Raw genomic sequence first — 18,768 nt, forward strand, 5'->3', positions numbered from 1 at the left:
GTTTAGATTACGATAGTTTTGGTTCTTTTGGTATTTTAGAATAGTTGAATGCATGATTTTACTTCATCTAGAAAAGTTTGTTTGGCAAGTAATTTTAATTATGTAACTGATGATTGCACATAACCTCTTAAGTGAATTATGGGAGATTTTGTATATTCACATTTATTCCTAACCTTCCTTAAAAAAAAACATAATTGGGTGTAGATTTCTGTCTAATAGACATACATTCCAGGAAATTTTAACATTACATTTGGAAAATTAAGGACTGATATTTCATAATATCACTTTATTTATTAGTCTAGTAGCTTGATTAGATAAGTTTGGTTTGAAAATAACATACAATCTTATGTAAATTTTATCATGTATCTTTACCCAGGAAGGAGATGCAGTAAATGTTGATGTAACTTCACCTGGAGCTACTTTGGCTTTGGGCATGCTCTACTTCAAATCTAATAACAGGTAAGGTTTTACTAATGTGTTGTATTCAGTGAGCTATTGTTTACTGAGATACAGATATGTAGCACATCTACATTTGTAATCTACATCAGTCGTCTGTGTTTTTCTGCTATGATGTTGAATATAATATTTGTCCTCTGATATCTTATTTTACCCCCTTTTAACTTAGTTTTATTTTATTTGAAAACAATTAGGGTAAAAGTTAATATTTCATTTCAATACTAAGAAAGAAAGTCAATCTGATGAACTGCTTTAACCCAAAACCTCTCTCAAATTTACTGTTTTATAATTTTATAAAACTTTCAATTTTAAAAGGTATAAAAATATTTATTTCAGTGCTGTAGCAGAATGGTTAAGTGTAGCAGATACACAATTTATGTTAGACCATGTCAGACCAGACTTCTTAATGTTGAGGGTAGGTATTAACAGATACACAATTTATGTTAGACCATGTCAGACCAGACTTCTTAATGTTGAGGGTAGGTATTAACAGATACACAATTTATGTTAGACCATGTCAGACCAGACTTCTTAATGTTGAGGGTAGGTATTAACAGATACACAATTTATGTTAGACCATGTCAGACCAGACTTCTTAATGTTGAGGGTAGGTATTAACAGATACACAATTTATGTTAGACCATGTCAGACCAGACTTCTTAATGTTGAGGGTAGGTATATTAACAGATACACAATTTATGTTAGACCATGTAAGACCAGAATTCTTAATGTTGAGGGTAGGTATTAACAGATACACAATTTATGTTAGACCATGTCAGACCAGACTTCTTAATGTTGAGGGTAGGTATTAACAGATACACAATTTATGTTAGACCATGTCAGACCAGAATTCTTAATGTTGAGGGTAGGTATTAACAGCTACACAATTTATGTTAGACCATGTCAGACCAGAATTCTTAATGCTGAGGGTAGGTATTAACAGCTACACAATTTATGTTATACCATGTCAGACCAGACTTCTTAATGTTGAGGGTAGGTATTAACAGATACACAATTTATGTTAGACCATGTCAGACCAGACTTCTTAATATTGAAGGTAGGTATTAACAGATACACAATTTATGTGAGACCATGTCAGACCAGACTTAATGTTGAGGGTAGGTATTAACAGATACACAATTTATGTTAGACCATGTCAGACCAGACTTCTTGATGTTGAGGGTAGGTATTAACAGATACACAATTTATGTTGGACCATGTCAGACCAGAATTCTTAATGTTGAGGGTAGGTATTAACAGCTACACAATTTATGTTAGACCATGTCAGACCAGAATTCTTAATGTTGAGGGTAGGTATTAACAGCTACACAATTTATGTTAGACCATGTCAGACCAGAATTCTTAATGCTGAGGGTAGGTATTAACAGATACACAATTTATGTTAGACCATGTCAGACCAGACTTCTTAATGTTGAGGGTAGGTATTAACAGATACACAATTTATGTTAGACCATGTCAGACCAGACTTCTTAATATTGAAGGTAGGTATTAACAGATACACAATTTATGTGAGACCATGTCAGACCAGACTTAATGTTGAGGGTAGGTATTAACAGATACACAATTTATGTTAGACCATGTCAGACCAGACTTCTTAATGTTGAGGGTAGGTATTAACAGATACACAATTTATGTTGGACCTTGTCAGACTAGACTTCTTAATGTTGAGGGTAGGTATTATTGTGTTATAACAGGTGATAATAGATTTCTTTAAAATTAGTGTAGGCATACACCATCATTAATGTGCCACAGATTAATGTTAAGTAATATGAGACCAGACTTTTTAATGTTGAGTGTAGGTATACACCACAAGTAGAGTAAAGTAAATACACAGTTTATTTTGTGGGTTCATATGTTGGAGTTGTTAATATAGCTTTGTACATTAATTCTCATCAGTTACCCCACAAAACAAATATTATTTTTTTACAAACACAAGCTTTAAGACAATTATACAATGCCTGGCTTCTTATTGTTGAAGCAAGGCAAATTAAAAGATATGTATAAATACATACAAATTATCCTAGAACACGAGACCAAATTTCTTAAATTGATGGTAGGCTTACAGAAGTTCATATTGAAACTAGATTTCTGTTGTTTAATGTATTTAGAAAATGCTTTTATTATTAAAGGTATAACTATAAACTTATATTTGGATTTTAATCCTGTTTGACTTTGATTTCAGACATTAAGTAAAGGATTAGTGATGTGGGATACAGTACTACCTACATTTGAATGGCTGAAGAATAATGTTCCTGAGGTATTGATTTTTACATATTTGTTAGATTTTATATATGATTTCATTTCCAAATCCCTCTAGAATAAGATGTTTGACAATTGCTGCAAGAGCCATTAAAGAATTTTTAAACTTATTTTATCCAATTAAAGCAGCTCGTGTTATTTCCATCTTTACTACATGTATGAAAATAAAAGTTGTTTTATTCATCATTTTTATATTCATATTGTAGAAAAAAAACACTGTTCTTACACCTCTCAATGCATTTTTTGTTAAATTTTTATTTTCATATTTTATCAATAGTATTCTCATGGTTACAGGTACATTATGGGGCCAGCTGAAGGACGCCTCTGGGTGCATGAGTTTCTAGCTACATTGAAGACCCATTCTCAATTTAACTGGAACATTTTTATGAAAGAGTGAATAGAAACTTATTGTTTATTACAGTGACTTGACTGTTAGTGTTGCTATCCACCAATTGCAACTCATTCAAAATTTTGACCAAATTGCAATTTGTTTTATAAAATCAAATTGTTCAACTGGTCAGAATATTGAACAAATTGTTCAGTCAAAATGTGAAAGTGCAAGGTGATAAAATAAAATATACTTACAATCCTATAAGACTTTAACTCCACTTTATTGATGGTATTACTAAATCAGTCTATCAATCTGTATAGTTATATTATAGCCATTACCATACTAAAGGTGAACTGTTTTATTTTTAATTGCTATAAAAATGTCCAAACTAAGCTTTTATATAGTTTTTCTTTCGAAAAGTATTCTATATTCATAAGAATCACACATTATGTGAATAAAAACATTTCATATTCAGTAAAATATTTGTGAAATTGCAATATGTTTGTAGGAAGGGGAGATAATCTTTTTTGGTTTCAAAAAATCTTTATTCAAAAGAATAGTATTTTAGGTTATCTCCACAAGGAAACTTATCAATAGCATATTGTTATTTCACACATATTTTACTGAATATATGATGTATTATTTTAAATGATATATGATTCTTATAAATATAAATCCTTTTTATTTTTAATTGCTATAAAATTGTCCAAACTAAGCTTTTATATAGTTTTTCTTTTGAAAAGGATTTTATATTTATAAGAATCATATATCATTTAAAATAATACATCATATATTCAGTAAAATATGTGTGAAATAACAATATGCTATTGATAAGTTTCCTTGTGGAGATAACCTAAAATACTATTCTTTTGAATAAAGATTTTTTGAAACCAAAAAAGATTATCTCCCCTTCCTACAAACATATTGCAATTTCACAAATATTTTACTGAATATGAAATGTTTTTATTCACATAATGTGTGATTCTTATGAATATAGAATACTTTTCGAAAGAAAAACTATATAAAAGCTTAGTTTGGACATTTTTATAGCAATTAAAAATAAAACAGTTCACCTTTAGTATGGTAATGGCTATAATATAACTATACAGATTGATAGACTGATTTAAAAATACCATCAATAAAGTGGAGTTAAAGTCTTATAGGATTGTAAGTATGTTTTATTTTATCGCACTTTCAGTCTTGACTGTGGTTTTCTACAGCAGTTGGTTCAAATTTCTGACCAGTTGAACAATTTGGTTTAATAAAACAAATTGCAATTTGGTCAAAATTTTGAATGAATTGCAATTGGTGGATAGCAACACTTACAGTCAGGTCACTGTAATTATTAATTATTTCTGTCCTTTCTAAAGGTCAAAGTCCATTATTTTTGCTATTTCTAAAATTACTTGTAGATTTTACAGAGGAATGCCTTTAACAGAGGTCATGTTGAGGAATCAGCTGAGGATGATAATATGACTGATTTTGAAACACAGAGGTTAGATATAAAACAAGTGACATGATAATAAAAGCACTCAATAATTTCTGAATTTGCAGTATATATATTGCTTAAAAATAATAAAAGTTACCTTAATATTAGTATAAGTCACTACAAAAACAGTTTTTTAAAGAGTATGATATAAGTGTTCTTTTGTGTGATATCATTTTTTTTTGTCCATTATTAGGATGTGTTTTGAAGTACTAAAGCTGCCTTTTACATTTCAGTCAAGCTTACTGTAATATTCTAGCTGGAGCTAGTATGGTGATAGGTCTCAAGTTTGCAGGTACAGCTAATCAGTCTGCATTTGAAACATTGGTGAGTATATTACAAATTTTTATCAAATACAATGGAACACAATTTTCAGTTTGTAAATATGTATGATATCTTAAATGCATTATTTGATGCAATTTATCTAAACAAAGGAGATTCTAAAAATGTCAGTTTCATGTTTATCAGATTGCATTGTTAGTTTCTATACTTTGCAGCCTGTTGGCATTCCACAGATTTCAATATGCAATCAATATTTTATGCCTTATTATATAGATAGTAATTCAAATTATTTGTAAAAAATAAACTTGTATGAGGTTTTTTTAAACTTCCTAAAACTCTCAAATAAACTGTCTTGTTATAAACTTTGCAAAAAGGATAGTACAAAAATGAAGAAGAAATATCATAAAATCAAGTTTCAAAAGCATTTTAATTGAATATTTTTTTTATTTTATGCAGTCATATCATATGGTTTTCTTTTCAGATGAGAAGCATCAAATTATTCTTGACATTCCAAACAAATCCCAGACTGGTTGAACAAGCAGGTAAAAGTACAGTAGAGAGTTGCTTGATGACAGTATTAGTATCAATAGCACTTGTAAGTTTTTTATTGAGATTCTTCTATTCATTATCATTACATCACAAAGGTTTAACACCTAGAGTGCTTTATTTTTTAAATCATAAATTATGCACTTGTTTGGATTTACTATGTGATCGAAATATCAAAATCAGGGAAGGTAAAAAATAATTGTTTTATAATTAAATTTCAAGTGATCTTGGTTTCAGTAAGTAAGTATGAGGGATTGGTGAAGCTCTGAAAATAAATAATGATCATACTTCCTGAATAATATTGTAACAAAATAGGTAGAACTTAAACTTTTGTAGTTGTGTGGTCAAGTTTTCAAAAAGTGCTTTGAACACTTATTTCCTCTCCCACCTTTAAATTATAGAACATGTCTAATGTAAAATATGTTTGGTTATTTATTATCAAAATATTTAGAATTTTTCACAAAAATAAGCATCTGCAACTGTTTTATTTCCTTATTATAATTAATATCCATTGGAAATCCTGTGAAATGTGATAGTAGTTTTATAGTATGTTTGTTTATATAAAACCTTGTACATATGATGACAAAAAGAAACAATCCCTGTTTTTTTAGTGAACAGATATGAAAGAAGTTTGCAAAAGCTATACAGCCATAATACTTTGTTTTCAGGTAATGGCTGGTACTGGTAATTTAGAAGTTTTGAGGATCTGTAGATACCTTAGATCTAGAGTGGGACCTCCATATAACTTGTATGTAATGTATGGATCTCACATGGCCATCAGTATGTCTATTGGACTTCTATTCCTGGGAGGTTGTAGGTATGTAACATGTATTTAATATAATTGTAATAAATGCCAGTAACAGAGAAAGAGCTATCATATGGCATGAAATACAGTCGAACCTTGTTGTGTAGAAGTAGAAGGGACCAGACCAAAGTATTCGACTCATCCGAGGTTCGACTCATCCAAGGTCGAGTGTGTCATAAATTTTGAATGAATGAAATACAGTATGAGGTTTGTGTAAACTAGATACAAAGAACAGTACTGTGTCTTTTTCCTATATGACACTTTATAATTGTGTATTCAATCTCCATTTTTGGTCCTTCGTAATAATTAAAAACACAAGTACAGATACAAATCATGCACACATAAAATCAATAGTCTACACAAATATTTACAAAGGTCATATAAATTATGAAATCACTCGCGGCACAAAACAAGTTCTGAACTGTCTCTGATGAGGTCGTCTGCTTTACATTAAATTATCATGAATTTATTATAATTGTCCTAATCCTTTTATCTATAGTAATTAATGAGTTTTAAATCTCACCATTCATTTAATCTTGGCTTCTGTCATTTAAATTCGTTTCGTTTTTATCTCAGGTGCAAAATGTTCAACACACTAACATTCCGCTTGAACTGTCAACAAAGGTGTTAATTAGCAGTCACCATAAACATGTCATTTTAACTGTTATACAAACAAGTATGTTTACTCAGCTTTAATCTCTTTTGAAAATGATTGGTTGACACAAGAAATATATCCGACTTAAATTTTTATCATTAGGTCTGCTTCTTTCAAAAATTTTTACTTTCTAAGTTCGAGACACTGGGTCAATTTACATTAATTTTATTTCAACGGGACTATAAAATTTACTCGACTTAACCGAGTATTCGAATCAACCGAGTTCAACTCATCAGAGGTAATTATGTATTTAACAAACGGGAACTTTACCGGGACTGAGAAATTACTTCGACTCATCCGAGTTTTCGACACAACCGAGTTCGACACAACGAGGTTCGACACAACGAGGTTCGACTGTAAGTAGACTTTGTGGCTATTTTGATTTAATGTAGACATTATACAGCTATTAAAGTATTATTGAAGACCTTATGCCTTTAATTGTTTCTATGTTGTCAGTACCATATAGTTTTACCCTTGTCCATCATTCTGTCATTCCGTCATTCCACAACAAACCATTATATGAACTTTTTTCTAAACACCTTCAGATAATGGGTTGATTTTTGGTATGTGAGTTAACCATAATAAGTTACAGATCAAGTTTAAGATCATTCCGCTGCGCTAATTTTTGCCGAAATTAAATGCTTTGAACTTTGATAAATTGTTGAAAACCACAGTTAAAAGGCCTTTCTCTCAAAGCCTTTAGATATTGGAATGATTTTTGATGTCTCAGTTAACCATGCTGAGTTACAGATCAAGTTTAAGTTCATTCCGCTGCCCTAATTTTTGCCAAAATTACAGGCTTTGAACTTTGATAAATTGTTGAAAACTACAGTTAAAGGGACTTTTTTTCTCAACGCCTTTAGATATTGGACTGATTTTTAATGTGTCAGTTAAAAGTTTAGTTCCGCTCCAATGTTTTTTGCTGAAATTAAGGGTTAAAGAATTTGAAAATTGTTGAAAATCACAGTTATACAGACTGATTTTTGATAAGTGAAACTAACATCATGTGTGTATCCACATGTGTTGTTGAAATTACAGATTTTTCAACTTTTTGAGACGTTGACCACTCGTGTCGTTTTGACACATCTAGTTTTTGACTGACCTATCTATACCCAACCTGTGTCTAAAAGTGTATTTTTGTTGTAATCCTGTATCTTATTTCATTGGTAAGTCATTGTGTAAAATCTATATGAATTAGGTTCATTTAAACCAGTGAACTATTTCACTGCAGATAAAAAAAAATAGGGACTTACTAAAGTGGAGTTACAAATTTACTACCATATTTCAGATCTGCAGTGCAGTCATTAAATATTTCTATTTTTAACACGATGGAATCATGAGGCTTATATCTGTAGATGATATTTAATTTAGTTAGTTTAAAAAGGTTACTTTTCTTTTTATTACAGATATTCATTAAAGACTGCTCCAGAATCTATAGCAGTTTTATTGTGTGCTATGTTTCCCAAGTTTCCTATACACAGTAATGATAACAGGTGAGAATTTGTAGGTTTTGAATAAAGAAATATAATTTTGAAAGATTTAGAGGGTCCTGGACCCCCTTTATGAAGAATCAAATATGGTTAACACCTATATCATGTTTTCTGATACATCAAATAGTGGGGGTTTGTTTAACATGAAAAAGTGTGCAATTTTGTTCAAATATTTTTATAAGGACATCAAAAAAATTAAAGGAAACTTGTTTTATTCAACAAAGCTTGAGTAGACTTTACAACTTTGTGAATTTGTTTGCCCTAGCTAATGAATTGAGACCTTTTTTTATTACAGATACCATTTACAAGCATTCAGACATTTATATGTCCTTGCTACTGAGATGAGAGTAGTTTTACCTAGAGATGTAGACACAGGACAACCATGCTATGTACCAATGGAGGTCAAGTTCAAGGTTAGTTCAGTTATTGTATATTAAACATTTATACTTCATGTTTATTTTTGTAAACTTATTTGATTTCAGTAAATTCAGTGAAATTGTTGTTAGCCAGCATCTATTTTATGTTAAGCATTGGGATTTTCTGGTGTTTCTGCCTTGAAAGTTTGGTATAACCCATTTATATACTCAGTGTTTTAACAAAAGATAGAATCAGGATTGTTCAAATGTTTATTTCTAGATATTTGTACCTATTTTTATGTTTTTGAATAACTGGAATAAACTATCGATAACAAATCAGTTCTTAAATTATTTTTTTTTTATCTGTGCAAGTAATCAATTAATATTATATGGTATTTTATAAGAAAAGATTTATTTTCATTGTTTTGTCTAGAAATGCATGAATATGTTGTTGATGATAAAGTAGAAGAATTACAAGCTGTCATGCTGTTGAAAATAGTACTTTGCTGTTAGTGAAAATAATGGTTATTAATTTTATCCATACATTGCAGGATACTGAAGCTTACCAAAATGTTTCATTCACGACTACAGCTCCATGTCTTTTACCAGAGTTACATCTCATTCAAGAGGTACAAATATTATATTGTCATTTATAAACTAACATAGTTGGAATGCAATTCAATAAAAATAAAATTTAACTGTTTTTAGCTCACCTGGCCCAAAGGGCCAAGTGAGCTTTTCTCATCACTTGGCGTCCGGCGTCCGTCGTCGTCCGTCGTCGTCGTCGTCGTCGTCCGTCGTCGTCCTGCGTTAACTTTTACAAAAATCTTCTCCTCTGAAACTACTGGGCCAAATTTAACCAAACTTGGCCACAATCATCATTGGGGTATCTAGTTTAAAAAATGTGTCCGGTGACCCGGCCAACCAACCAAGATGGCCGCCATGGCTAAAAATAGAACATAGGGGTAAAATGCAGTTTTTGGCTTATAACTCAAAAACCAAAGCATTTAGAGCAAATCTGACATGGGGTAATATTGTTCAACAGGTCAAGATCTATCTGCCCTGAAATTTTCAGTTGAATCGGACATTTCGTTGTTGGGTTGCTGCCCCTGAAATGGTAATTTTAAGGAAATTTTGCTGTTTTTGGTTATTATCTTGAATATTATTATAGATAGAGATAAACTGTAAACAGCAATAATGTTCAGCAAAGTAAGATCTACAAATAAGTCAACATTACCAAAATGGTCAGATGACCACTTTAGGAGTTATTGCCCTTTATAGTCAATTTTTAACCATTTTTCGTAAATCTTAGTAATCTTTTAGAAAAATCTTCTCCTCTGAAACTACTGGGCCAAATTTAACCAAACTTGGCCATAATCATCATTGGGGTATCTAGTTTAAAAAATGTGTCCGGTGACCCGGCCAACGAACCAAGATGGCCGCCACAGCTAAAAATAGAACATAGGGGTAAAATGCAGTTTTTGGCTTATAACTCAAAAATCAAAGCATTTAGAGCAATCTGCCATGTGGTAAAATTGTTTATTAGGTCAAGATCTATCTGCCCTGAAATTTTCAGATGAATCGGACCACCCGTTATGGGGTTGCTGCCCCTGAATTGGTAATTTTAAGGAAATTTTGCAGTTTTTGGTTGTTATCTTGAATATTATTATAGATAGAGATAAACTGTAAACAGCAATAATGTACAGCAAAGTAAGAACTAAAAATAAGTCAGTATGACCAAAATAGTCAATTGACCCCCTAAGGAGTTATTGCCCTTCATAGTCAATTTTTTAACAATTTTCTTAAAATTTGAAGATTTTCAATAACATTTTCCACAAAAAGTACTGTTATAGATAGAGATAATTGTAAGCAGCAAGAATGTTTAGTAAAGTAAGATCTACACACACATCACCATCACCAAAACACAATATTGTCATGAATCCATCTGTGTCTATTGTTTGATATTCACATAGACCAAGGTGAGCGACACAGGCTCTTTAGAGCCTCTAGTTTATACGTCCGCAAAAATTGAAAATTTTTTGGTCGTATATTGGTATGACGTGAAATGTATGAAATTTAAACACAAGGTTTATGACCATAAAAGGAAGGTTGGAATTGATATTGGGAGGTTTGGTCCTAAAGTTTAGGAATTAGGGGCCAAAAAGGGCCCAAATAAGCATTTTTCTTGGTTTTTCGCACAATAACTTTAGTATAAGTAAACAAAAATCTATGAAATTTTAACATAAGGTTTATGACCTTAAAAGGAAGGTTTGGATTGATTTTGGGAGTTTTGGTCCCAACAGTTTAGGAATTAGGGGCCAAAAGGGTCCAAAATTAAACTTTGTTTGATTTCATCAGAAAATGAATTATTGGGGTTCTTTGATATGGCAAATCTAACCGTGTATTTAGATTCTTCATTTTTGGTCCTGTTTTCAAATTGGTCTACATTAAGGTCCAAAGGGTCCAAAATTAAACTTAGTTTGATTTTAACAAAAATTGAATTCTTGGGGTTCTTTGATATGCTGAATCTTAACATGTACTTAGATTTTTAATTATGGGCCCAGTTTTCAAGTTGGTCCAAATCAGGGTCCAAAATTAAACTTTGTTTGATTTCAACAAAAATTGAATATATGGGGTTCTTCAATATGCTGAATCTAACCATGTATTTAGGTTTTAATATTTGGGCCCAGTTATCAAATTGGTCCACATTGAGGTCTAAAGGGTCTAAAATTAAACATTTTATTTGATTTCATCAAAAATTGAATTCTTGGGGTTCTATGATATGCTGAATCTAACCATGTATTTAGATTTTGGATATTGGACCATAATAGGTAAATGTCCAATTTAAAAATTTTAAGTTTTTAAGTTTAAGTTCTTCGACCACATTCATTCTGTGTCAGAAACCTATGTTGTGTCAACTATTTAATCAATCCAAATTCAGAGCTGTATCAAGCTTAAATGTTGTGTCCATACTTGCCCCAACTGTTCAAGGTTCAACCTCGCGGTCGTATAAAGCTTCGCCCTGCGGAGCATCTGGTTTTATTTTCGTATCTTTGTTTGGCCATTATTTTAAATTGTAATGCCTATGGGTCCTTGGTGGCCAATTGGTCTAACTAATAGAACTACCGTTTCATTAGCCTGTAAAAACTGAGTTTGTGAGTTCAATTCACACACATGATGGTGCGCTCAGCTCCAAAACCTAAAGGTCATTGAGATTCTCTGTACGCACTAAGGCTTCCTCCACCAATTATAAACTGACCACCACAAAATAGGACAATAGTGTTGAGAGTGGCATTAAACACCAACCAATCATGAATTGTAATGCCATAGAGTGAGCAGTGGAAATGATATTATAATGGAAGCTGGTACAACATAATTGCCACTGATTGTATTACACATACAATTTAACTGTTTTGACATCAAAGTATAACATTGACCTGCAATTTGTGTACATTTTCCCTTCATGATCTTACTGGTTAATATTATGTGCTCCTCTTTTATTTTAGGTACATATTTTAGGACCAAGGTACTGGCCAATTGTCTTCCATAGAGATAAGAATTGGAGTATACTAGAGTAAGTACTCAATTTGAGTAAACCATTCATAAATTCTGACTGTGGAAAAGTGTTCATTTGATTGAAATGTTTCATTTTATTTTATCTTTTTAATTTAAAAGTCAATTTATATGTAACACTTCATTGAAAGAATGGTAATTCTAAAAAAAAAAAATCATTTTAAAAACATTAAGAAAGACTACTCAAAAACAGCTCTAAATTATCATAATTGAAAAGTCTTATGTTTCTACTAATACACCTTATCGCTAATCCCGGCTGACCCTTCCGCTTGAACTTTTGACGTCAACAACAATCACTTTTCCATTATGTCGTCAGATATTTTGTTTTATGACGTCAATATTTTACGGGAACCTGTGTGATATCCAGCAATGGCGGACAAATAGCGATAAGGTGTATATAAACATGTTACAGTTTATATCTATTTTTTATGTTTCATCTAGCTTATATCAGACAAAGCATAGTGTATTTGTTTAAACATTAACTGACTTTTATTTACAGAATACTGTTATCAAAGCAGGGAACATTATATGTCAAACAAAGAGCAGGTCATTTATCTTATGTAGAAGACCCTAAGGTACCTTAATTACCTTATAATCTTTTTGCTTTGTTTTTGTTTTTTAACTTATTAATATAATAAGCAGAATATCGTTTGACAGAATCTTGTGGAATGAGCTGTGGCCCTATCTCGTGAAAGTGAATACATGAATTGTATGCAGTGTATCTGCAGACAAACCTACAACATGACTGCTGTCACATTAAAAAAAAACATTATGGATGGAAGGAACTGAAATTTCTATGAAGAGCAAATAATAAGCAAAGTTACATTAAAATCTTATTGAGGATTGCCACCAACCCCTATGATAAAAAAAATGCATCCGCTATAACCTTTTGTAGAAAATTTTAGATTGGCAAAATGGTTATTTTGTTTATTTCTGAGTTACTCTGACAGTAAATGTATAGCAATTTTTTTTATTTTAAGTAATTTGACTACTAAGTAGTTCCTTTATCTTAACTTATTATTGTAGGGATATAGAAGTATGTTGGCTAAGTCCTTAACCAGTGATCATTCTAGTCATTGTTTAGTTAAGGTAATTATTGATAATTATAAAAAATAAGTTATCTTTCTTAGCTTATAATGTATTACAAGGTAATTATAGATATTTATATAAAAAAAATTATCTTTTTATGCCCCACCTACGATAGTAGAGGGGCATTATGTTTTCTGGTCTGTGCCTGCGTTCGTCCATCCGTCCGTCTGTGCCTCCGTTCTTCCGTCCGCTTCAGGTTAAAGTTTTTGGTCAAGGTAGTTTTTGGAGAAGTTGAAGTCCAATTAACTTGAAACTTAGTACACTTGTTTCCCATGATATGATCTTTTTAATTTTAATGCCAAATTATAGTTTTGACCCCAATTTCATGGTCCACTGAACATAGAAAATGATAGTGCGAAGTTCAGGTTAAAGTTTTTGGTCAAGGTAGTTTTTGATGAAGTTAAAGTTACATCAACTTGAAACTTAGTACACATGTTCCCTATGATATGATCCTTCTAATTTTAATTCCAAATTAAAGTTTTGACCCCAATTTCACGGTCCACTGAACATAGAAAATGATAGTGCGAGTTGGGCATTCGTGTACTATGGACACATTCTTGTTTAGCATATATTGTATAATAGTATAGTATTTTACCATGAAGATAATAAAAATAATAAAAAAATTTAATGTGTTAAAGAATACACATGTTTCAACCTGATTGAACTGTTTCATGGTATACACTAAAATCTTTAAAGAAAAATGACACATAAGTGTTATCACTATTGATTTCTGTCATTTTAATGAGGATTTTTATCTTGTAATAAATGGTGATTGATTTTTATCTGTACAAGATAGATTGGCATCCAGGGAGAATGAATTTGTATGTTCTATCAAATATTAAAAAGCTCATAAACATACTTCTTTGTCAATTAACAATACATATAATGTTTCACACAATCTTGATGAAATTCCATAAAAAAGATGTAATAATTTCATTTTGTTTTCACAGCCAGATGTTGTAAAAGCCTTTACTAGTGACACAAGAATCCATGCCATGACAGAATACTTCCTAAGATCAAAGTATACGGAGGTAGTATTTTATGTCTTCACATATAAGGGCCTGATTATGTGTTAAATTTAATTGATTGTTAATTCATTTAGCTTCCTGGAACTTCAAGCACATAATGAGTTGTTGCTTTCACTTGGCATCAGCCATTAATCTGTTAACATTATCAAACATTTTCACTGGTTGAATTACAAATAGATATTAGAAGAACAAGAATAAAAATACAATAAAATATGCTGATTGCTGCCAAACTTTTGGTAAATGGAAACTTATGATCTTATAAGAACTATGGTTTACAACCTCAAAACCCATTAGAAATTTATAATGTAGTGTGGTATTTCTCATCAGGTTCAGTACTTTTTTTAAATGGTATTATGTTGTACTGCTTTTCTTTTTCCTATGCTTTAGTTGTCTTTCAAAAGTTTTAATGAATCTTTCTAAACTGATTGTTATTGCACTGAAGGTTTGTAATTCCACTAGTCAAGACTGTAAATTGGCAGATTTCAGTGATCAAACACTAGTTTGACCTCCCCTCCTGTTTCTGCACTAGGCCAGGAACCTGATGTTGGTTGTTTTTATGCTCCATTTATGGGCATAATGTTTTCTGGTCCATGTGTCCGTTCGTCAGTCCGTCCCTCCATTTGTTCGTCTGTCCTGCTTTAGGTTGAAGTTTTTGGACAAGGTAGTTTTTGATGAAGTTGAAGTTCTATCAACTTGAAACTTAGTACACATGTTCCTCTAATTTTTTTCTAATTTTAATGCCTTATTAGAGTTTTGACCCCAATTTCATGGTCCACTGAATATAGAAACTGATAGTGCGATTGGGGCATCTGTGTACTATGGACACATTCTTGTTAGTATTATCTTATTGCAAAGGAAATTAAACTTTACGCCAGAATCAGTAGATGTTTACCTGGCCATTATTTTTTCAAAAGTGAACTGTCCCATTCAATTATAACAATATCAATTGTTCTTTGTTGAGTTCAGTCAATGAAATCTATATATTTCTTCTGGAAATCACAATCTTTCATTGATTACAAAAAGAAATAAACTAGTGATGCAAATACTTTATAAAAAGTTTTTGATAATTTGTCTTCTGTGACTAAATCTCATGTAGATATAGTTATCAAAGGTACCAGGATTATAATTTAGTACGCCAGACGTGTGTTTCGTCTACATAACATGACAGATATCCAATAAGAACAGCAATGCACTGCTCATCTGTATATTATAATCTCTTGTTGTACGAAACAACCTTCTAAATCTTCATTCTACTGTATGCAACAGTAGACTCATTTATTTCATAAAGTATTGTACTTAAGGTATCACAATTTGCTGATAATTGATGTATCTGTCTGGTAAACATAAATAAAATGATAAAGGTAATTTGGTGCAAACAAGCTATCTTGAAAATAACAATTGGGTCGAACCATCTATATATGTCACTGTTTTGACCAGAAAGTTTGCCAGTGTTTGAGAAAATAGTCTTTCCAAAAGATTGTCTTAATCAGTATTTTTTTTCCAGAATCATAAGAAATATTTTGTTTTGGTTGCTGTAGAGAATTTCTATCAAGAGTTTGATAAAAAGGACAAATCCAGAAAATATGACTGCTTTGGGAACAATGAAACATAAGATTACTTGAAACTAAGCTATATAGTATTATGACAAACATTACAGATAAAATTTATAATTAGATTTTTAGAACAAATATACTATTAATGGAATGGAATTTTGCAGTTTCATAATTTCTGTTTGTTAGAAATTTGTGTTTGCATTATTAAGTTTTAAACAGTTGGACGTGTTTGCAATGTTTAAAAGTGTTGTTACTTTCAAGTGTGAAAAAAAGTAATGGAGTGAAAATTTATCTCAAATAGTAAATTTTCCTTATGTTATATTTCATTTAAAATTATAATGTAATTGTCAGCTAAGTATATTATTTTGCAATATAGCAGTAATGGAGATTTATTGGATATTTTGTTGTTGGTTTAAGCAACATTGGCTCAATATGTCTGACCTCTGTAAGTTCTAGTACCATCATTTGCTATAGTCACCTTTAGTTATCATTTTCTATTGATATCCTATTGATGTTCCATTGATGTAGATCCTACACCCTTATATTTGTTATTCCCTTTTATAATTATGACCTGCCTATGATGGCTGAGTTGATGTCTGAGTTGGAAAATTTGGCAAAAATTAATTGTAAAAAATATTTTGAATCAGTTACAACTAAACATAGTAGAAATAATATGGTTGTATAGAAATAATAAGATCTGGTATTATTCCCAATAGGACAGCTATCAAACAATGATCAAATGACACACACCCCCTTTACTCTGGGTTGAGACCCCTCCCCCCTTTTTTTAGCACACCTGGCCCAAATGGCCAAGTGTGCTTTTCCTATCACTTTGCGTCCGTCGTCGTTAACTTTAACAAAAAACTTCTCCTCTGAAACTACTGGGCCAAATTAATCCAAACTTGGCCACAATCATCTTTGGGGTATCTAGTTTAAAAAAAAGTGTCCGGTGACCAGGCCATCGAACCAAGATGGCCACCACTGCTAAAAATAGAACATAGGGGTAAAATGCAGTTTTTTTAGCTCATAACTCAAAAACCAAAGCATTTAGAGCAAATCTGACAGGGGGTAAAATTGTTTATCAGGTCAAGATCTATCTGCCCTGAATTTTTCAGATGAATCAGACAACCTATTGTTGGGTTACTGCCCCTGAATTGGTAATTTTAAGGAAATTTTGCTGTTTTTGGTTATTATCTTCAATATTATTATAGATAGAGATAAACTGTAAACACCAATAATGTTCAGCAAAGTAAGATTTACAAATAAGTCAACATGACAGAAATGGTCAATTGACCCCAAAGGAGTAATTATCCTTTGTAGTCAATTTTTAACAATTTTCATAAAATTTGTAAATTTTAACAAACATTTTCCACTGAAACTATTGGGCCAAGTTCATTATAGATAGAGATAATTGTAAGCAGCAAGAATGTTCAGTAAAGGAAGATGTACAAACACATCACTATCACCAATAAAGCCAAAAAAAATATATAGGTCAATGTGCTTGTTTTCGAGATATTAGCCATTGACATTTTGGCAGGAAAATGTTCTCTCTTGATTTTTCATAGATTTATCATTGACAAGTTTAAGTTCTCAAAAACTATTAAAAATAACAAAGATTTTATAAAACTTTTACAGATGGCTTATAATAATCCAAGTAAAAGATTTATAAACAGAAAAGTGGGGGTCAATGGGCAAAAATTGTTAAGGCATTCAAATGGATAAAACCAGAGGATTACGAAAATCTGACAAAAATTCCAAGACATATCAAGCAAACATCCTTAAAGTATCGCACAAAAATTGTTGTAGCTGGAAGAATGTCTTCATTTTTTAAAATCTTTTTCCACTTCGTGTGAGGGTTCTAACCATCAAAACAGTAAGATAATTATAACCAATGTTTTTGGGATGGGGACCTATAAAAAATTATCCAATATATATCATGTACGTGCGTTACTACAGATAATATCAATACATGAAAGGATACTATTCATGTTTTAAAGGAACATTTCTTTAAAGATTACCTAGTAAATCTGCCCTTCAACCAAACAGTAATGTCAGATTAAAGGCATCTTCACCTTAAAAACCTCATCAAATGCCTTTTAAATATTTGATAGCATGACAAATTAGATTGTGGTATTTTGACATGAATCCTTGGAGGCAAGATAGGATCTAACAGGATTGGAATCAGGCTTGTAATAAAAAGTTACTGTTATGGTCGTGCAACTACAACATGAGTCATTGGAGCTCTAATAAATTCATAAAAAAATGGTATATAGTATTACATGTATTAGAAAACTAATAACAGCTTAATAAATTTTTGATTTGGTTTTAGAGCAAATTTTCTATTTGACGTGAAATTTGACAGCTGCATTGTGTTTGTTGGAATTTTCAAATACAATCCTTCACTTGGTGATCTATATGCTTGCAGTGTTAATAGCAGGGCTGTTTAATGTGTTTGTTATTAAAATTCTGTTACGTTATTGTGTGAACAAAAGAAATTAATGGAAAATTAGTATCAATAATGAAGTATCCTTGCATTTTATTTAGATAATCTACCACATTGTACATCATACTTTACAATATTTTAGTGCAAGATATGATATCTTGTATAATTAATCTTATTGGTGTAAATTCACTTTTACCAAATAAAATCATTTTACATTAAAAATGATACCTAAGTTACTTTCTTCTAATTTAATTGATGTATATAGTCACTATATACCCATTGTATTTAATACAGCAGTACTTAATATTTATTGTTTTTTTTTAATTGTTTAAAGCAACTTTATACTAATTTTTCTCACATCTTAAAGTAATGTTAATGCATGTGTAGGTGTATCT

At 31.1% G+C, this 18,768-nt stretch overlaps 1 protein-coding gene across 1 annotated transcript in view; it reads left to right on the top strand.

The window, feature by feature from the left end:
- Window positions 1-18,768, top strand: part of LOC143068314 (anaphase-promoting complex subunit 1-like) — an 82,435-nt gene that overhangs the window by 42,204 nt on the left and 21,463 nt on the right. The window contains exons 37-50 of the mRNA XM_076242257.1: window positions 377-459; window positions 793-871; window positions 2,660-2,734; window positions 4,480-4,562; window positions 4,790-4,880; window positions 5,317-5,430; window positions 6,050-6,198; window positions 8,248-8,334; window positions 8,627-8,744; window positions 9,239-9,316; window positions 12,194-12,261; window positions 12,760-12,835; window positions 13,287-13,349; window positions 14,300-14,380. Of these exons, the coding sequence (XP_076098372.1) occupies window positions 377-459; window positions 793-871; window positions 2,660-2,734; window positions 4,480-4,562; window positions 4,790-4,880; window positions 5,317-5,430; window positions 6,050-6,198; window positions 8,248-8,334; window positions 8,627-8,744; window positions 9,239-9,316; window positions 12,194-12,261; window positions 12,760-12,835; window positions 13,287-13,349; window positions 14,300-14,380 (1,245 nt within the window). The remainder of the gene's footprint in view (window positions 1-376; window positions 460-792; window positions 872-2,659; window positions 2,735-4,479; window positions 4,563-4,789; window positions 4,881-5,316; window positions 5,431-6,049; window positions 6,199-8,247; window positions 8,335-8,626; window positions 8,745-9,238; window positions 9,317-12,193; window positions 12,262-12,759; window positions 12,836-13,286; window positions 13,350-14,299; window positions 14,381-18,768) is intronic.

Source organism: Mytilus galloprovincialis, chromosome 3, assembly GCF_965363235.1.
Source record: "Mytilus galloprovincialis chromosome 3, xbMytGall1.hap1.1, whole genome shotgun sequence".
Lineage (NCBI taxonomy): Eukaryota > Metazoa > Mollusca > Bivalvia > Mytilida > Mytilidae > Mytilus > Mytilus galloprovincialis.